At 53.3% G+C, this 20,693-nt stretch overlaps 2 protein-coding genes across 2 annotated transcripts in view; both read left to right on the top strand.

Annotated features, from left to right (window-relative positions):
* THADA (THADA armadillo repeat containing) overlaps positions 1–11,072 on the top strand; it is a 316,968-nt gene extending 305,896 nt beyond the window's left edge. The window contains exons 37-38 of the mRNA XM_040993162.1: positions 8,727–8,899; positions 9,910–11,072. Of these exons, the coding sequence (XP_040849096.1) occupies positions 8,727–8,899; positions 9,910–10,272 (536 nt within the window). The 3' untranslated portion in view covers positions 10,273–11,072. The remainder of the gene's footprint in view (positions 1–8,726; positions 8,900–9,909) is intronic.
* A 3,067-nt stretch (positions 11,073–14,139) lies between these two features.
* ZFP36L2 (ZFP36 ring finger protein like 2) lies at positions 14,140–17,842 on the top strand. Its single transcript, XM_040993164.1, has 2 exons — positions 14,140–14,502; positions 15,008–17,842. Exons 1-2 carry the CDS (start codon positions 14,452–14,454, stop codon positions 16,481–16,483), a joined length of 1,527 nt encoding a protein of 508 aa, XP_040849098.1. The 5' UTR covers positions 14,140–14,451; the 3' UTR covers positions 16,484–17,842.
* The last annotated feature ends 2,851 nt before the right edge of the window (positions 17,843–20,693 follow it).

Here is a 20,693-nt window from a genome sequence, read left to right as displayed (position 1 = left end):
GAGCTCGGAACAGCAGAGTCAGCAGCTAAACCAAGCTGTAGTCCTACACTTGAGCCTCATGACTCAATGACTAATTAAAGTAACTGACTCTTGCCCTGCTGAGGGGAAGTGAAGATGTCTATAGAAAATGCTAGAAATAATGAGGTGGTCTGGAAACAACCTAATGAAACTCACACATATTTTTACTCAGAAGAAAAAGAAGAAAGAATTAATTCAGTCAAGCACTGCTCCACCTCCTCAGCCTGCCCCAGACTGCCTGCCTGTCTGCCCCTCCAGCCTCCCAAATGCTCCTCTGCCCAGCGGCTCATGCTCTGGGCTCCTCCTGTCCCACCCAGCTGAGCTTGCCTCTTTAGCTTAAGAGAACTCCCACCCCCTACACATTTTTATTTCCTTTTCTATCCTTTCTGTGGTATAAGTCATCTGTGTCATACTGATGGTTCGTTCTTACTTATTTTTATCTGCTTCTAAAGAGAGGCATTTTCTATCTACTGGTTCACTCCCCCGAGGCTCACAACAGCCTGGGCTGGACCAGGTCAAAGCCAGGAGCCTGGAGTTCCATCCAGCTCTTCTGCATAGGAGACAGGGATGCAGGCACCTCAGCCATCATCTGCTGCCTCCCAGGATCCCTAAGCAAGAAGTTGGACCAGAAGCAAAGTGCCTGGGACTTGAACCAGCACCCTGATATGGGTGTGGGCATGGCAAGTGGTGGCTTAATCTGCCGTGAGATATTGCCCGCTTCCTCCCGACACTTACGTGTCAGCTTGCTGCTGCTCACCCTCTTGACTCTGTGGGAGAAGGGACTGGGGATGTTGGTCATGTTTCTCACGGCTCCGCGCAGTCAGTAAATCCTCGTGGGGAGAGAAAAGCTCGGGTTGATGAGTAAACATGTGGTTGAATAGATGGATGGAGAGTTGGTTGGGTGACAGGGCCAGCAACACCACAAATGCCTAACATAGGATTCTCCCGCGCTCAGAGCAAGGGAGAGTTCAAAAACTCCTCGCTATTTTTGCAGCATTTGCTGTGCTGACTTGGCCTCTCCTTGGAGAGGAAACTTGAGCAATAGATTTAGTCTCGAAGGACACTTCACAGTCAGCGTGTGGGCCTTGATTTCTTGGTCTGAAATAACTTTCAAGGTTGGCATCTGGAAAGAATCCATACTGGCATTTTCCTTTTAATCATACCACTGAAAATGGCCTCGGGGGCCGGCCTTGTCATACAGTGGGTCAAGCTGATGCTTGTAACGCCAGCATCGTGTATTGAAGCACTGGTTTGAGTCCCAGCTACTCCTCTGACAATCCAGTTCCCTGCTAATGTTGCCTGGGAAGGCAGCAGTGGATGTCACAAATGCCTGGATCCCTTGCCATCCAAGTGGAAGACCTAGATAGAGTTTTGGGCTCTGGCTTTAGACCAGACCAGCCCCAGCCATTGCAACCATTTGGGAGAGAGGCAGTATATAAAATCACCCTCACTCTCACTCTGTGTGTGTGTGTGTGTGTACTTGTTACTATACCTATGAAATAAATAAATACTTTAAAAAAATAATTAGAAAATGACCTCAAAGCCTATGACTTGACCTGTGTAACCTGCCTTGAACATTGATGATCACTTCTCTGAGTGGTGGCACAGTCTGGGACCAGCTCCAGGGTGGGCCCATCTTCCTGGAGTCAGGAAGGAGGCACCACAGGAGATTCGACAGGCAGGAGAGCCTGGAGGTGACTGGCAGGAGCTAGGAAGGCACAGGCATGCTTCCCCATCCTGGGTCACATGAGCTGTCCATTCGCAAGGGCGGGAGACACCAGACTTTCGATCCTAAATGTTGATTTGTAGTGCTTGCAACCTAATTCCAAATGGCTGGATGTTGATGTGCAGACCTGCCACGGACGTGACTGTGCCCCAGCACACCTCACCCACCTAAAGCTCTCCAGCACGTCCCAGGGCTTATTTCCTCTTGCTATAACTGTGTACCTAGTGGGAATTATTTCTCCCCCCCCCCCTTTCCCTCCCATAGCCTTTGGGATCTGGGCTGCTCCACTGTTGCCTAGAATCGTACTAGAATCGTAACTTCTTCAACCTTGTTTAGTGCTGAAGAGCATTCCACTGTATGGACTTAGCACACTGTAGTTATTCATTCTTCAGGGAAGGGACATTTGGGTAGCTCCCACTTTGGAGCTACTGTGTTCGTGACAGGTGTCGGTGTGGACATTGGTTTTCTCTGTCTCAGGTACATTCCGAGGAGCAAAATTGTTGGGCTGTATTGGACTGAAGAGCAGTGACGCTGCTTGCTGAAGAGTCTGTACAGTTTTATATTGCCTCCAGCAACTTGTGAGGATTCCAGAGTCCACACTGTTGCCAAAACATGTCTTTTCTTTTTTTATTACGGTCATCCTAATGGGCCTCTCTGTGATTTGGAGTTGCATTTTTCAGACGGTTGATGGTGTGGGGCGTCTTTTCCTGTCCTCAGTGATCATGTGTATTCTAGCAAAGATGGTTATATTCTGTGTACACATTCAGCTGGGCTTTTATCAATGAATTTTAAGAGTTCTTTATGTATTCTAGACACAAGTCTCCTGTCAGATATAATTTGCAAATATTTTCTTCCCTTTTGTGAGTTGTCCTTGAACTTTATTGCTGTTGCCCTTTGAAGCATGTGAAAAGTTCAGCTTTTCCTTTGTTGATTGTTTTCCGTGTCACATCTAAGCAACTATTTCAACTTCATACAGATTCATTCACGCCTATGTTTTATTCGTTTTTAAAATTTTAGCTCTTACATTAAGGCTTTGACATGCCTTGCTTTTCCATTTTATTTGAAATGTAGACAGAGCTTCCACTATAGGTTTATTCCCTGCATGTCCGCAACAGCCAAAGCTGCCCAGGCTGAACCCAGGAAGCTAGAACTCAACCCCAGTCTTCCGGATGGGGCACAGGGACCCTGATAGTTGAGCTGTCTCCTGCTGCCAGAGTGGAAGCAGAGGAGCCAGGATTTGACATGGCATTGTGACATGGGATACTGGCATTCCAAATGCCTGCCACAGGTTTGATTGAGCACTTACATGCAGTGTTAGGTAGGAGCCCACTTCCCTTCTTTTGCGTGACTATAACCAATTATCTCAGCATCCCTGGTGGAGAATCAATTGTTTTGGCATTTTTACCAAACGTCAGTTGAGGGACCAGCATTGTGATGCAGCAGGCTGAACCACCTCCTGTGATGCCACCCATCCCCTGTTAGCACCAGTGTAAGTCCTAAATGCTCTGCTTTGACCCAGCTCCCAGGTGATGGGCCCCTGCCACCAACATGGGAGATTCAGATAGAGTTCTAGCTCCTGACTTCGACCTGGTCCAGTCTTGGCTGTTGCAGCCATTCTCAGAGTGAACCGGTGGGTGGAAGATCTCTCCCACTCTCCCTCAATTCAAAGAAATAATTTTTTAAAAAATTCAACTGGGGACTGACATTGTGGCATTGCACATTAAGCTATTGCCTGCAATGCCAGTATCCCATGTAAGCAACAGTTCAAGCCCAGCTCTCTCATGCTCCTGGGAAAGCAGTACAAGATGGCCCTAGTGCTCGGGCCCCTGCACCCATGTGGGAGACGCAGAAAAACTCCTGGCTCCTGGCCTCAGCCTAGCCCAGCTTGGCCCACTGTGACCATTTAGAGAATGAACCAAAAGATGGAAGATTTATCTGTGTAACTATGTGCTTCAAATAGATAAGCTAAATGTTGAAGGAAGTAATAAAGGGGAAAAGAGAGGGAGAGAGAGGAAGGCAGGAAGGAAGAGAGGGAAGGAAGGAAAGAAAGAAAAAGAAAGCCAACCATCTGAAAACATGAGGGTGTGTTTCTAAACTCTCTGCCATTGGTCCATGTCCATCTTCTCTGCACTGTTGATTTAGTTCTGTCTTTATAGCAGTTCCATGCAGTCTTGATTCCCATAGCATTTTATTAAGTTTTGAAATCGGGAAACGTGAGGCCTCCAGTGTTGTTTTGGCTAGGGTGGCTACACGGCAGATTCCTAAACACACTTATTGCTTTCTTATCTCCCCAATGGACCCATCAGACTGTGAGAGCCTGGCTGGACTGCATGTTTAAATGAAAAATTCCTTGACAGGGCATTTGGCCAGGAGAGATCTAGGCTGCTGTGGCTGGGCTGTCCTCACCAGGGCCAGTTAGCAAGAGGGCCCTTGGTAGCATGCATCTGATCCTTCACACAGAAGATCCTCATCCAACTCATCCTTCTTTGCTCTGCTGTTCCCCAGCACTCCATTTCTCTCTCTTCTTCCTCCGCTTGCAGGTTTGGTGTTACACTAGTTCTAATTCTACCTAAATCTGCCCTTCTCATGTGCCTGTTAACATGTAGTCCTTCAGCCTCATCCTCAGCCTGATTGTGGGAAAATGGAATAGGAGGGCCAGCCTGGCCTTCCTTGCAGCAGCCCTGGGCAGCCTCAGTGACCCCAGGGACTTCTATTTTATAGATTCATTTATTTATATGTTTGAAAGGTAGAACATCAGAGAGGGTGGTGGCAGAGAGAGAGCCTCATTTTTGCTAGCTCCCTTTCCAAATGGCCACAGCAGCCAAGTCTGGGCCACACTGAAGCCAGGAACCAGGAACCCTGTCTAAGTCTCCTTCATGAGTGGTCCAAGCCCAAGTACGTGGGCCATCATCCATTGCTTTCCCAGGTGATTAGCAGGAAGCTGGATCAGAAGGAGATGCCAGTACTGCAAATGACAGCTTAACGCACAGCACCACTGACACACCGCTCCTGTGTTCTTTGGGAACCCAGCAGGTGCTGACCTGCAGGCACTAATATTGCTGGTTGGCAAAACTTTCTTTTTTTTTTTTTTAATTACATTGCATCATGAGACACAGATTTACAGGCACTGGGATTCCCCCCTCCCCTCCCCAAAACCCACTCCCCCCATGGTGGATTCTTCCATCTTGTTGCATTACCACAGATCAAATTCAGTTGAGATTTTTTTTCCTTGCAAACATCTACAAAACATAGAGTCCAGCATCTTATTGTGCAGATAAGTTCAACAGTTTCATGGGGAGACAGTCTCTGGTCTGAAGGTACAGCCGAAAGAGCATCATCCCAGTCAATGAAGCCCACATTACATCAGTAACAATTTATAACCTACTGGAATTAGTGACATGATATTGTGAGAGAGAGAGAAAACAACAACAACAACAAAAAAAGAGAGTACAAGTTCTGAACCACATCCTATGACTTCTACATTGACATTACAATTATTAGTTTATATACAGCTGGGTTCTATACACCTTAAAATGGCTGTAGATTACTATTCAGCTGTCTCATGTCTATTTTAATTTTAGTACTTAGCAGTTCATGGTGTTGGAGCATAATTTTGCAGAACCTGGCTGTGGCAAAACTTTCTGTTTCCCTTCTCTACGGGCCTTTCAGGCCGCATCTTCAGAAGACTCACCTAGGAAAAAACAAAACACACCAAAGTCAGCTGACCATACCAAAGACAGGCAGCTCTGACCTTTGTTCAGAACAGGGCTTCCAGCTTGGGGCACTTTTTTGTTTGTTTGTTTGTTTGTTTCAATGCCTGCCGAAAGTGACCAAAGCAAGCCTGACTTCATCTCCAAGGGTGCCGGGGAACTTTCTGTACTGCCCTCCCCTGCAGACTGGGCCCTGACATGTTCTCAGTTAGCACAACTTCCTCATTGGTTACGCAGGGACACCTCTCTCGTCAGGGAGTCAGGGTAACAAAAGGCCCAGGAGGAATGCAGCGTGCCTGTCAGCCACAGCAGTGTCAGTCGCTACTGATGGCACGCCTTCATGGTGCCAAGGCCCCATGTTAACATTCACATCAAATCAAGTGGGATCAAAGAAAATATCATAATCCCCAGAGCCATAAGCAAGTCTGTTTTGAGCATCATCTCTGTGTTGAATGCTATTTTCCAGTCTTTGGGGGGATGGTAAAAGAGGTCACTTTACTAATACCCTTTCCCCATACAGTCAGTTGTGAACTGCACAGATGAGTCGGGCTATGAATGTCTTGTCAGCAAAGGCCTGACCAACATGCAGTTCAAATCTAAGACAAAATGCACCTGGACCCCTCCACCCTCACCCCCCTCCACCCCTATACCCTTCCACCTCTCCACCCCCCACTTCTCTACCTCCTCACCCCTCCACTCCTTCACTCCTCCTCTGCCTCTTTCTCTTCCCCAGTTCAAATCCTCGGTCCTGGCTGCAGAGTTAGCAGCCGGGGGAACAGGGACACCAAAGGGCAGGGGCCCTGGGAGATTTCTCTGGGGCTCTGGGGATAATGACATCAGTCATTTTGGGTGCTTACATGAAGTTGGATTCTTGCTCTGTGGCCCCTAACTTATGCTGGCCCCGCTGGAGGATCACCAGCCCCACTTATCTCACCATAAACACCTTCATTCCTTTTTTCTTTTTTTTTTAAGATTTATTTTATTTTTAATGGAAAGGCGGATATACAGAGAGGAAGATCTTCCGTCCGATGATCCACTCCCCAGACAGCCGCAGCGGCTGGAGCTGAGCCAATCCTGAGCCAGGAGTCTCTTCCAGGTCTCCCACATGGGTGCAGGGTCCCAAAGCTTTGAACCGGCGCCCATATGGGATCCCGGGCATGCAAGGCGAGGACCTTAACCACTGCACCATCGCGCCGGGCCCAACACTTTTATTTCTTCAGTGGAGATGCCGAGTCTCCCCATCTGTGCAAGCACCATACATCTCATTAACATTTCTGATTTCCTTAATAGTCATCTTTTTTATTTTTCTTTAGTTTGAAAGTCAGAGGGACACAGAGAGAATTCTCTGTCTGCTGGCTCACTCCCCAAATGCCCACAATAGTTGAAGCTGAAGCAGGCTGAAGCCAGGAGTCAGGAATTTCACCCACGTCTCCTAAGTGCGTGGCAGAAAGCCAGGCACCTGGGCCACCCTCTGCCTCACCAGCCCATAGGAGGTGAGACTGGGTTGCAGGCACTCCCACAAGGGAAGCAGGTGTCCCGAGCGGCAGCTCTCCATAGTACCCACCCTGCTTGGAACTCTGGGACTATGTACAAATGTGCTAGCCATTCTGAGCCCTGGGTACCAACCTGTGAAAAGGGGATGACAAGTCCCTGCCTGTAAAACGATGGAAAAATTGGAGCTTGAGCCCTGGATCAGAACCTGGCACCTAAAGGCCCCTCAGTGAGCCTCCCTCAAACCTCATTCAGCACCCTGGGGAGCTAAGTCTTCTATTCCAAAGTTTCTGTCTTCTTTTTTTTTTTTTTTTTGAGACTTATATATGTGAAAGGCATAGTAATACAGAGTCAAAGAGAGGGAGAGATCTTCCATTTGCTATTTCACTCATCAAATTGCTACAGTGGCCAGGGTTGGGTCAGACCAAACTCAGGAACTAGGAGCTTCACACAGGTCTTCCATGTGGATAGAGGGACCCAAGCACTTAGGCCATCCTCCAGTGCCCTCCCAGGCACATTTCAGGGAGCTGGATCAGAAGTAGAGCACCCGTTGTTATGCTGGCACTGCTGGCGAAGGCTCAACTAGCTATGCCACAGCATCAGCCTGTCTCTGCCTCTTCTGTGTGCTTGGCAGTCTCTGGTGGGGGCGAGGGGAAGGAAGAAGTGCCACATGGCCAAGGACACACCTGTGAGCTTAAGCGAGAGAAGTGGAGCAGGAAGAGCTGAGGGCTCATGAGAAGTGTGTTCCAGAAAGGCAGGCTTGGGGCAGGACGGGTCTGTGGCGGCCCATTGTCTGAGTAGGGGGGATTTCAGGCCTCTGCTGGGTTAGGGTGGCCTGGAAGGGTTGTTAGCGGAAATGTCAACACCCTGGGCCTTCCTCCAAAGCCTTATTTAGGCCTGTCTAGGGCCAGCAGTGAAGTAAGCAATGGTTTCCCCCAAGGTACCCCACTTCCTCTTTCTGCACCCCACTTCTACTTGGTCAGTGCCCCTCCCTCGGGCAGCCAGGAAGACAAGGGTCTGAAAAATGAATTCACCCCAAAAGAGAGGACAGCGAAATGCAAGCTCTGTCCAGCCTACTGCCTGCTTGTGTACAATCCAGGAGCCACTTCTTCAGTGGCCAAGAAAAACCAAATATATTTACATATAAATAGTGGCACACAAGACTCAAATTACAGTGTCCATAACCAAGTGCGATTAGAACAGCCACTCGCATCTTTCTGCATGCTGCTTATGGCTGCCTTGGGCCAAGCTGAGGAGGAGTAAGAGACCTTACGGCCTTCAGGGTCCATCATGATGAGCTACATGTACAGTGATGGTCCCCTAGAAGTTCAAGGCCTCATGACACTGTGGCCATCTCAGTGCGTGTGAATGCCTGCCAAGATGTTCACACAGCGGCCCCGTCACCTGATGATGTGTTTCTCCAAGCAGATCCCCATAGTTAAGTAACGTATGACTTATGGCTTATACTCTGGTCCTTTAAGGCAAAGTACAATGATGACCCACCCTAAGGTGTTGGATTTCATGTGTTACGTACCCGAAAGGGTCTGTTCTCCAAGGCAGGAAGGAGCAAGAGCCATGGGACTGGGCTCCATGGCAGACCAGCAGCAGGGGCAGGGGTGCGGTGTAGAGTCCATAGGCTTCAGGCTGTGCCTCCCTCTAATGGGGCAGACAGTAGTTCCTCTCACCAGCTGGTGGCATGATGCTACCCAGGGCCCATCATACAATCCCAGAGTCCCACAGGCCTCCCTGCTCATTGCTTGCCTTCTCCCCGCTCTCTGCAGAGTTTGCCTTCTGCCAGGTAGACGCCTCCATCGCTTTGGCCCTGGCCCCATCTGTGCTGTGTGACCTGCTCCAGCAGTGGGACCAGATGGCTGCTGCTCTGCCCGTCCTGCTGGGATGGCTGCTGGACGAAGGTGACGACCTCACCACCATAAATGTGGACAGCACACCTCAGGTAAGCCCTGGAGTGGCAGGGTCTCAGTGTCCCGACCCCACAGGGCACAGCACTGCCATGCATAGCTGGGCCTGGCGGGCCCACAGAACATGTACTTCAGGACACTTAACTCCTGAGCAGGACCTGAGAGGGAAGTCACACATTGGGTGCTGCTGTGATACCAGGCACGCCCCTGCGGGTTCAGATCAGCCAGGGAAGACAGCTTTGACAAAAGCCCCCAGGACACTGAGAATGGGCTAACAGAGGATGCTCATAAGCTAGCCTGACTTAGCCTGGGCTGTGCCACAGTTGAGGCTGAGAATGGAGCCTTTCAGGGTCCTGCCAGTGAACTTGCCACTTGGAAAAAAAAAAAAACATGATCCCCTCCTCCCCCTCCAGGCAGAGTGGCACAGGTCAGGTATCAAAAGCATCCTGAGTAAAATTCAGGGCCACCAGCCTCTGACTCAGCTGGCCTTCATGGCACCCAGTGGGCCAGGAGTTCAAAGACAGCCTGTTTATGGGAAAACCGGACACAGGATAAAGTGTCTATGAGAAAATGACCTTGAACAGCATCACAGCAGGTTTGGTCTGCCGCTCCAAGACTGCCATCTTATGCTTGGGGATCCTGTGCCCCTTGGCCCACCCCTGAGTATGCCCTTCCTCCCTCCTCTTGGATTTCTGGATGCCACCTGAGGTCGAGGCTCACTCCCTTGTTGAGCCCCACCCCCCTTCTCAGGACCAGCCCCCCAAAATACCTCAGCTTTGAACCACAAACACATCTTTATCAAAGGTCATGTTAAGTCTGGGGGAAAAAAAAATTCCTGTCTGTTGGAGAAGTACAAGAAGTGAAAATAGAAGGTGACCTTCAAGGCTGCGAGTGGTGTGTACATGGGGTGTTGACAGGCCCAAGTGGGCCCTCTGTCAGCCGGGGGAGGGGCCCCCTCTCGGGCATCTGCCAGAGCTCCGCCTGGTCTGGACCAGGCTTGTCAGCACTCACTGTAAGCCTGCCTGTGGTTCTGTCATCCATGTAGGTGGGAGATGACTATCTGTTTGAGAAAGCAGAGGTCAACTTCTGGGCGGAGCCCCTGCTCTTCGTGAGACACCTCTGCCAGCACCTCTCCAGCCTCCTTTCCAAGTCCAGCTGGTGTCCCCCTGCCCCCGATGGGCTCGGTCCCCTTCAGAGGACGCTGTCGGAGCAGTGCCATCTCCTTCCTCAGCTCTTCGGAGAGCTGCCACCTGCCGCGGAGTTTGTGAAGACAGTGGAGTTCACCAGACTGCGCATTCAGGAGGAGAGGACCCTGGCCTGCCTGCAGCTGCTGGCCCTTCTAGAAGGAAAAGAAGGAACCCCTTGGTCCTCGATGCTGCAGGCTCTTCTCCGCAAGCGAGTGTGCTAACTCTTCACTGGACAGAGAAAGGGCAGTTAATGCCAGAAGACTGGGGGCTGGGGAGGGTCTGCAGCGGCTCCCGCGGTAAACCTGGCACAAACACACTGAACAGAAAGTCCAGTGTTTTCCCCGTCAGGCCTCCCTCGCCTCTGTGGGGCTAGTCTTCTTGTCACTTCTTTCCAAGGAATATTTCTTCAGCTCATTCATTCAGTTTATTGCAGCTACTGTAGGAAGTGAGGCTGCTGCACTGTTCCCAGGTGCAGGCCACCTGCAGGCCTGAAGGAGCCCTAACAACCAGCCAGCGGCCACCCAGCAATTTCTGAGTGCCCTGCACAGAGCTGGCAGCACTGGAGCCCCACCTACAAGCCCCGCCCCCGTCCTGGCTCAGGTAGGGGCTGGATTCATTGGCATCCAGCCCATTCGGTCAGGTTGCTAAGTTTTATTCCATTTTAGCAAAGCAGAAATATGTTCCAAGTGTTGGATCCTGGAAGAATTAAGTAAGGTTCAACTTCATACAAACGATTTTTGGGTGTGTGTGTGTGTGTGTGTGTGCCTGCCTGTGTGAGTCCTGCAGTAACCAAAACATTCCATCGTGATTATTCAAAGAGCCATTGAGAGTTCTGCCTGACCACTGCCTCCCTCCACCACCACTAACTCCCCACCCCCCATACTTCTGCTCATGCTGAGAAACCTGGTTTTGCCACTTGGTGAAAGCATAGATGCTTGGCTATTGGAAGCAACCTGAGGGAAGAGAGCCAGAATAAATGACGACTTGAAGCCTGTACTGTTTATCATCATTTGCTTGGTTGCAACAAGAAGATTCTCTTAAGACACCAGTAAACACAGTTGTCCATTTCACTGATCTAATCTGGAAACTTTAAGGGTTTTCTGTTGTTCCAAGTCCAGCCCCGATCCTCCTCACACAGCCAGCAGGTGGCGCCCTTGCACACATTTTGTTGCTGATCTTTTTCTTTGGCTTACATTTTTAATCTATAATTTGAGAATAAATGCTTCCCACGTATTTGCTATCCGAAGATTCATAGCTTAGATGGCTCACAGCCTTATCCACATGCATTTTTTTTCATACTAGGTATCTGGAAAAGACTTTTGGTGATAGCATAAAAACCAATTCCAGCTTTTTAGGTTCTGTATTTTAAGATGAGTGGGACATTTTGATTTTTTTTTTTTTTGCAAGAGTGTCTGAAAGTGCAGGTTAGAGAAGAGAATGTTCATTTCCTGGTGCAGAACAGGTGGCGTGATCTGTCTCCCAAAGGCAAACCAGTTGCCTCCCCTGAAAATGCAGCCATTCCGAAGCATGAAGGGCTTCAGAAAGTGAACTCAGCATCCAAAGTTGTGTCCTAAAGAGAACAGGAAATTCCCTGGGTGGTTCTGCAACCAGTCAGCCCGAAATGTGGTTTTTCTTCTTCTTCTTTTTTTTTTCCCCTGTGATCCTGAAATAATTACCTAGTTAAGCTTCTGTGTAGCCCACACCTGAGGGAAAGCTGCCAGCCTGACACTTCTTGTTTTGTGCTAAGACCTGCTTGGTGAGAAGGCTGGGGACTTCAGTGGCATAACGCGGTGATAAGTGCAGAATAATCAAGAAAGCCCAGCCCGTTGGCAAAGGCCAGTGCACTCGAGTCTTACACTTCAAGTGAAATAAAAGCAGTTACGTAATGACAGAAATATTTTATACTCGCAGGTGCTCTGTCTCGAAGCATGGACCTAAATTGTTCCCGCCTTATCTCCAGAACCCTTCCACCAAGCCTGCACAGTGGGTGTTCTCATGGCTGCCTGGGAATTGCCCCAGATTCGGATCTCCGCTGGCTACAGCCAGCCCAGGAGGGCAGGAGGAACACACTTTTCCACTGGGTTTGTATCTGAAATCGCGTTAACTCACCTAATGGCTGTGGTTAGGGAAATGGCTGTTCTACACCCTTGCTGGTGCTTTCCCAGGACACCATCAGAAAGCGGGACTCCCGGGCCACCCTCAAACTCTCAGCAAAGCAGTGTCCACCACACTTGGCCAGCCGTGTGGGGTCCTGCAGGTGGTTTGCACAAGTATTCACCTCTTCCAGATCTCTCACCTGCACCCCTCCCCTCCTGGCTCTAGGTTCCCCCCAGTTCTGCACTGCTGATTCGGGGACCCCTATCCACATGGCTTGGCTCTCTTTTTAGGCTTTATAACTTAGATGGTTTGCACTTGTTGATCTACACAACAGTAGATACCTCATTTGCACCATAACAAAGGTGAGAGATGAGTAAAGCATGAATTTTTATTTTCGTTTTATAAGCGGGAGAAACACAAGCGTATGATCTGCCCCCAAGAACACCGGCTGCTGCTGCACAAGAGATGACCTTGGACTCTGACTCCCGGCTGGGGAGGGGGCCGTGAGGGTGCTGCAGCGGGAAAGGCCCACTGGGTTCAGAGCCACTTCCCTGAGCGGCCCGCCTAGCTCATTCTCTTCTGGGTTAACTGACGCAATGAGCAGCCAATGGCACGGAATGAGTGCAAACAGAGTAAACAGCCGTTTAGGAAGGGGTCGTGGGTCCCATCAGGTGCTTTCTCTGGATCTTCCCGCTTAGGACCAGTCGGGGTCTGGACTGCCAGGTGGGCAAAATCGCGGAAGTGCTCCAGACCGGCCTCCACTGGGCACTGGGCTCAGACGGACACGGCGCACCCTCTGGCAGGCCGCCATTTCTCGACGCGAGCTGTTGGGGCGTGGAGCTGGTGAACGAAGGGGGTGCCCCACCGGGGCCGCAGGGTCTGGCTCGGCCTCACCCGTTGGCTGGGCTCGGTGCTCCCCCACCCCGCCCCGCTCCGCCAGGCAGGGGACGGAAGCGGCCCGCAGTGCGCCCCCAGCCGAGGCTGCGCTGGGCAGGGACCCTCGCAGGGCAGCTGCACCCCAACCCTTCCCGCCCTCCCCCAGGGAGGGCTGGGGAAGACCCCGCCGGAAGAGCAGAGCGAGGAGGCCTCCTGGCCTGCAGGGTTCACCCAGCTTTGCTTCCCCGCCTGCGGCTCTGCTCCCCCTCCCGGGACGCCCCGCGCGCCACTCCACGCCTTTGGCCCCGGCTCAAGGTCTTGTGATGTGATTAGCAAAGCCAGCGCCTTGTCCTCAGACACAGCCCAGCCCGGCAGGCCTGGGCGCTCGGGCCCTGTTTACTGAGCCAGGGCGGGGAGAGGGGCGGAGAAACGGGCTCGGGCAACCTCTAGGCAAGACGGCGGCCGCCCGCGTGGCCGCTCCCGCCCCTACCCCCACCGCGCCTCCACGTGCAGCCGGGTCGGGGACTCAGCACCGGGAGTCCCCGCCCTCCGTCCCCCAAACACCCTTTGCAAACCAGACGGGCCTCGCCGACAGTTGGCAAGCGGCTTGTATTTTGCAATTCCCTTACCCTGTACAAAAACTAAGGATGAGTGATCACAACTCCCTCCCCAAGTCGGCCCTAACAGGAGCGGGCGGGGAAAAGACAAGTCGGGGGGGGGAGGGGGAGGGCTGCACGGCCCTGCTCACGCTAAACGCGCTGGCTGGGGGCTTCCCAACTCGGGGACCCCCCCCCCGCCACAGGACAAGAGCCGCCGCCACCCAGCAGCACCCAACAGGGCCGAGCTCCCCAGCGCTGCCAGCCCAGGGCGCCCCGGCAGCCTCCCCGCCCCGAAGCCTCCCGCTCTACTTCCTCCTCCCTTCTCCCTCCCCCAGGAAAAAAAAAATTGGCGGCGGCCAATGGCAAGGCGGGACGGTGCCTGACGTTGCCCCCACCCAGCCCCAGCCGGCGTTGCCTGGAGACCCCGGCGGGGTCAGCGCTCCGTCCCCGCCCCCGGGCTCTCGCGGGCTCTATATAGGGCGCGCGCTCGGGGGCCGCCGAGTTCCAGCAGTCCGCGAGCTGCCGTCGGCTGGGCGCGGGGGGCGGGGCGGGCCGGCACCCCGGGGCGCGGCGCGGCGGAGCGCGCCCGGCTTCTCTCTCCCTCTCTCTCTCTCCTCTTCCGCCGCACTCGGCAGTCCCAGGGCGGCCCCCGCTCCGCTGCTCCACGCCGCTCTCTCCTCTCTCGGCCCCGCAGCAGCCAAACAAACTTTTCGGTCCCTGCCCGCTCCTCGCCCCGTTATTCGTCGTGGCTCGAGGCCGGCCGCGCCGCCCCGAGGGCTCCTCCCGACCTCCCCGCCTGCACCTCCGAGCTTTCGCGGACCCAGAAACATGTCGACCACACTTCTGTCCGCCTTCTACGATATCGACTTCTTGTGCAAGGTACGCGTCGGGGGGGAAGAGCAGGGAGGCGGGCGGGCGGGCCAGCAGGGGCTCCTCGCCTTCACTCTTGGAGTGGGGGAGCAACCCCGGAGCTTTGCAGCCCGGTGTGCTGGAGCCCGGTGGGCGGGGAGGGAGCCGCGGCGGTGGCTATGGCCGTGGAGTTCTCTGCCGAGCCGGCTGCGGCGGCCACGCTGCCCGGGGCTTCCCGGGCGGCGGCGGCGTTTTTGCACCGCCCACCCAGCGACCCACCGGCTGCGGATCACATGTCGGGAGCGCGGCGCGGCAGGGCTGGGCGGCGTCCACCCTCGCCAGCTTGCTGCTTTTCGCGCGTGTACGGGTGGAGCAGGGCAGAGGCCGAGTCAAAACCCGCAAAAAAAAAAAAAGAAAAAGATGGGGTGGAGCGGGGGGTGGGGGGGGCTATCAGAAAGCCGGGGTTTTGCTGTGCCTTTGCCTTCCCCTCTCCCTTCCGTTGTTCAACCCTTCTCCTCTCTGTCCCCTTTGGCAGACGGAGAAATCCCTGGCGAACCTCAGTCTGAACAGTATGCTGGACAAGAAGGCGGTGGGGACGCCCGTGGCTGCCGCCGCCCCCGCCCCCAGCTCGGGCTTCGCGCCCGGCTTCCTCCGACGGCACTCGGCCAGCAACCTGCACGCACTCGCCCACCCCGCGCCCAGCCCCGGCAGCTGCTCGCCCAAGTTCCCGGGCGCCGCTAACGGCAGCAGCTGCGGCAGCGCGGCGGCGGGGGGCGGCCCGGCCTCCTATGGCGGCCTCAAGGAGCCGTCGGGGGGCGGCGGCGCAGGCACGGCCCTGCTCAACAAGGAGAACAAATTCCGGGACCGCTCGTTCAGCGAGAACGGCGAGCGCAGCCAGCACCTCCTCCACCTGCAGCAGCAACAGCAGCAGCAGCAACAGCAGAAGGGGGGCGGCGGCTCCCAGATCAACTCGACCCGCTACAAGACCGAGCTGTGCCGGCCCTTCGAGGAGAGCGGCACGTGCAAGTACGGCGAGAAGTGCCAGTTCGCGCACGGTTTCCACGAGCTGCGCAGCCTGACGCGGCACCCCAAGTACAAGACGGAGCTGTGCCGCACCTTCCACACCATCGGCTTCTGCCCCTACGGGCCGCGCTGCCACTTCATCCACAACGCAGACGAGCGGCGACCCGCGCCGTCGGGGGGCGGTGCCTCCGGGGACCTGCGCGCCTTCAGCGGGCGCGATGCGCTGCACCTGGGCTTCCCGCGCGAGCCGCGGCCCAAGCTGCACCACAGCCTCAGCTTCTCGGGCTTCCCGTCCGGCCACCACCAGCCTCCGGGCGGCCTCGAGGCCCCGCTGCTGCTCGACAGCCCCACGTCGCGCACGCCGCCACCGCCCTCCTGCTCCTCGGCCTCGTCCTGCTCCTCCTCCTCCGCCTCCTCCTCCTCGTGCTCTTCGGCCTCGGCGGCCTCCACGCCCTCGGGCGCCCCGACGTGCTGTGCCTCGGCGGCGGCGGCGGCCGCAGCGGCAGCCGCGCTGCTCTACGGCACGGGGGGCGCCGAGGACCTGCTGGCCTCCGGCGGCGGCCCCTGCGCCTCCTGCTCGGCGGCCTCGTGCGCCAACAACGCCTTCGCCTTCGGCCCGGAGCTGAGCAGCCTCATCACGCCGCTCGCCATCCAGACGCACAACTTCGCCGCCGTGGCGGCCGCCGCCTACTACCGCAGCCAGCAGCAGCAGCAGCAGCAGCAGGGCCTGGCGCAGCCCCCGGCGCCGCCCAGCGCGCCCCTCCCCGCCGCGCCGCCCTCGCCGCCCTTCGCCTTCCAGCTGCCGCGCCGCCTGTCCGAGTCGCCCGTGTTCGACGCGCCCCCCAGCCCCCCGGACTCGCTGTCGGACCGCGACAGCTACCTGAGCGGCTCGCTGAGCTCCGGCAGCCTCAGCGGCTCCGAGTCGCCCAGCCTCGACCCTGGCCGCCGCCTGCCCATCTTCAGCCGCCTCTCCATCTCCGACGACTGAGGCAAGAGGGCGCCAGTGAGGAGGAAGGGAAGGGGAGGCCGCTCTGGGGGTGCTAGTTGCAGGGCGCGCCCCCCTCCTCAGTCCCCTGCCAGCAGCACCGCCACCACCCCGCTGGAGTTCCCGAGGGGTGGGGGGGGACTTAGGGGGGCGGACAGAGGCCTTGGCCCCACCGAGCACTTGGGACTCGAACTCCCCGTGCGAGGGAGGAGGGGGCTTGCACCTCCTCCCCCCGCCCCTTTTCGGTTTCCTCTCTTTTTGTTTGTTTTATTATTATTATTATTTTTATTATTATTACAAAGTTTCACGTCTTGTTGAGCAACGGAAAAGCCAACGAACTTTTTTGTATGGATGAACAAGAAACTCGCAACAGGGCAGTTGTGATGCGAATAGAACAAAAAAAAAAAAGAAAAACCTTGAAACTGTTTTAGGTCTCTGAGTTTGGGGCTCCAGGAAAAAAATAACAGCCCAACACCAGCAGCTGCCAGCCACCATTCCATGTCTTCACTTGAAATACCTTCCTTCCAGTCCAGATGTGGCCTGCCTCCCTCGAAGGCCCCAACTGTGAGACCAGCCAGCCACCACCTTTACTAACCAATAAGCTTTTAGAAACCCACACTCTGCCAAGAATATGCCTTGATGGGAACCCGTACTTAACCCCATGGGGTTTTCTTTTTTTTTTAAGCATAGTTAGGTATTTGGGGAAAGAAAAAACCTTGCATTCCAAAGTTTCCTACTGGTTTGGGGTTCCTTGCCATCACTCTGGCTGTTTAGTTTAGACCCATTTTTGTCTGCTCTCTCTGGAAGTCTTGGCCAGAGCTTTGTAATTGTTGGGGAATAACTGCTGAATTTTTAGCTGTTTTGAGTTGATTCGCACCACAACTCATGAAAACTATTTAACTTATTTATTATCTTGTGAAAAGTATACATTGATAATTTTGTTCATACTGTATTTATCAAGTATGATGAGAAGCAATAGATATATATTCTTTTATTATGTTAAATTATGATTGCCATTATTAATCGGCAAAACGTGGAGTGTATGTTCTTTTCACAGTAATATATGCCTTTTGTAACTTCACTTGGTTATTTTATTGTAAATGAGTAAAACAAATCTTAATTTAAGAGATTGTATGTTAATATTTATTTCATTAATTTCTTTCCTTGTTTACGTAAATTTTGAAAGATTGCATGATTTCTTGACGGAAATCTACCTTGATGCTGTGGAAGTAGTTGTGAGGAATATCCTATGAGTTTTCTTAGAATGTATAATGGTTGCAGCCCATCCAGGTGTAAAGAAAAAGATGACCACACTGCTGCAAGCAGGCTCCAGTGTGGCATGCTTTTCTAATTCCAACTTTATAGCAAAAAAGTCTTGTTTAGTTCACCAGTTCTACTGTGATATGCTGTTGAATATACAGACATTGTAGCAATAATGGGGGGGGGTAGTCTCCCAGTGCCTTTGGAAGGGCCCGAACTTGCCTTAAATCTTCCTCAACCAAATAAGTATTTTGTTTATTAGTGCTTGAGAGAATCTGAATGTAGGATGGGTTCAACTGCACAAAAGGAACAGATTTTTACCACTTTTTTTTTTTATATCTAGAAAGTGAAGATGCCACCTCTTTCGCGCTCATGGTATCCAGGACAAGTCTATGCCTTGTGTCATTACAGAGAATTCCCAAACTTGTACTAGGGTGTTTTTTTTTTTCCGTGTAGAGAGGCGCGGGGACATTTCCCATGCTTTCCTGGACAGCGGATGAATGAGCAGGCGCGCTGGTGTGCCTAGGTACAGACAGGTGGATGCGGCGCGCCGCGCTACTCATGGACTACTTCGACAGAAGTAGGTGTTTGAATGTAACCAGAAGTCAACTTGAGTTGTAATATATTTTGGGGAATCAGTTCACTACAAATTGTGACTGTTAACATTGTACTGTAAATGTTTTGTAGTTTTGCCCCAATAAAATTTTTTTGAAAAAAAAGGGCAGCGTGCTAATGACCTTTTATTCATGTTAGTCCACCACCTCCCTGGTTTTGGGGAGAGAGTGCTGGCAGAGGCGGGGTCCCGGAAGAGCTTTCAAAGGCTGAACCTGTGGCTCTGCCTTGTGCATTCCTTCAGCTCAAAGAAAATAATTGGGACTCTTGACGATCCCGCGGGTGAGCTAACTGTTCCCATTGCTAATAAGACGCATCCCAGTGTTGGCCAACTGGTTGGTGGGTGGAGCCGGGCGGGAGACCTCAAGGGGTGTGGCCTCCATGAGTCACGTGGCAGCTGAACTTTTTTTTTTGTCTTTTTTTTTTTTTTTACCCCCACACACAGACATACATACACTCGGAGCAGAACCGCTTGGGTGGGGAAAGGGAGAAGGCTGGGTGCTGGGGCAGGGACGAGAGCGCCAGGCCAGTTTGCCTGGGTTGCATTGGACAAGGGTGGTTTTTCCGAAAGCCTGCTGGTGTCCTTGCTGGGAGTGGAAGGGAAAGGCGGAGTGAACAGGTTCAGCCTCGACCATATTTGTTTATGCAGACACCTTCCTCTGGGAGTGAGCACAGACTTATTTATGCAGGAGGAATTTGTGTCTTGAATGTGTCTCTTAAGTGGCCAGAAAGCTCGTTTCCACTGAGGTCTGGGAGAAGGAAGACAGCACAGACTGGCCTGCACATTCTCGGGGGAACAAACCTTGTGTGGCTCCTTAACACTCTGAAAACTTAGAAAAATGAGGTTCATAAGTCATATTTTTCCTTCTCCATCCCACTTCCCACACACAGGCCCCATCCCAACACTTTTTCCAAAGGAGCTAAGAGATTTAGCAATGGTTTACTAGGTTATCTGCAACAGCTGGGCCTTATCAACCCCTGCCTGCCCTACCCCCTCCTGCCGGGCCGGCCCCAACCAGGGTCTCGGTGAGTCACAGCTGAGGCGGGTAGAGGGGATGGGTGGTGCGTGCTGCTGCAAACCGGGGCCTGGGGCAGCTGGTTCGCGTTAACGATGATTGCCTGGTGTTAACTGGAGCGTTTTGGGGCTTGGCGCACTCTGCCAAAGGGGCTGGAAACCCAGCCACGAGGGGACCTGCGGGGGAGGGGAAGCCCCAGGGCCTCGGAGAGCTCTGGCAGGGCGAAGACCCCTGCCGGCCCCCTGGCCTTTACACCACAAAGAATGTGCAGCGGGGAGGAAAAACCCCCAGTGTGGCGCGATTTAGGCCAAACTGCATTTCAAAGGCCTTGTTTTCACTCCATTCCAAAACTTACTTTTCTAAACAAGTACTTTGCATCGGCTGGAATGTTAAGACTTCATTTTTAAAAAACTGGTTTTCTGGAAAGCCCAACTGCTAGGATCTCGGGTTTTTATATTTTAGATCCTGCGGGGCAGAGAAAGCCGGGGTGGGTTGGTGGGCAATTTCCTCTTGCTGCAGCTCAGTGGCGGGGAGCGCTGTGGGTCCGTCTGCTGCGCCTGGCTGCGGTGAACAGCAAGCACAACGCCCCTTCGGAAAGGTTTGGTTTTTGGGGTTTTGTTTTTGTTTTTTTTGTTTTTTTTGTTTTTTGGTAAGTGAAGGAAATAGAAACACAAATTGCAAGCGGGCATCAGACTGGGGAACTGAAGATGGGAACTAAAGCTGGCTGTGGCTCCAAGACAGTCCAGATAATCCTTTTCTGTTCGGTGGGGACAAGGCTCCCCCGCCCCCACCGCCCCCCCCCCGGGGGGCTGGTGCTCTCAGTGCTACTTTGTAGTGGCAACTTTCAGGTCTTTGCAGAAGAAGGGGTGTTTTTAAACAAACCCACTTAGTATGTATCACCTTCTGAATTATGTCAGATAAACGACGTTGGCCCGTGCCTAATTTCCACTGCTGATGATGTGCGCATCTAGGGCTAAATGTGTGAAAGGAGAGAACACACACAACTTTGAAAAGGCCACAGGAGAGTAGACGCAGGGCTATGAGCCCTGGGACATCTGAAGGACCCAGATGGCAGGACTAGGCTTGGTGGCTGTGAAGCATGGCCCCTGGCTGCCAGGTGTGGCCCAGCACTAGTGCTTAACCTGGCCTGGAAAGGGAAGGATCCCTCAGGGAGAACTCAGCATCATCTATCAGAGCACCGGTTCAAGTCCCGGTTGCTCTGCTTTCCCATCCAGCTCCCTGCTAAGGTGCCTGGAGGGCGGTGGGTGGTGGTCCGAGTGCTTGTGCCCCCGTGACCACGTGGGAGACCTGGAAGGAGCTCCTGG

Source organism: Ochotona curzoniae, unplaced genomic scaffold, assembly GCF_017591425.1.
Source record: "Ochotona curzoniae isolate NIBS_2020 unplaced genomic scaffold, NIBS_Ocur_1.0 contig_883, whole genome shotgun sequence".
NCBI classification, from domain to species: domain Eukaryota; kingdom Metazoa; phylum Chordata; class Mammalia; order Lagomorpha; family Ochotonidae; genus Ochotona; species Ochotona curzoniae.
The sequence above is the reverse complement of the archived record's forward strand: the minus strand, read 5'-3'. Positions and strand labels throughout refer to the sequence as shown.

Bases quoted from the DNA above. Each gene is read 5' to 3' on its own strand.
- ZFP36L2 (XM_040993164.1), top strand. From the start codon at position 14,452: ATGTCGACCACACTTCTGTCCGCCTTCTACGATATCGACTTCTTGTGC. The intron at 14,503-15,007 runs GTACGCGTCGGG...CCCCTTTGGCAG, and splicing joins ATATCGACTTCTTGTGCAAG to ACGGAGAAATCCCTGGCGAA.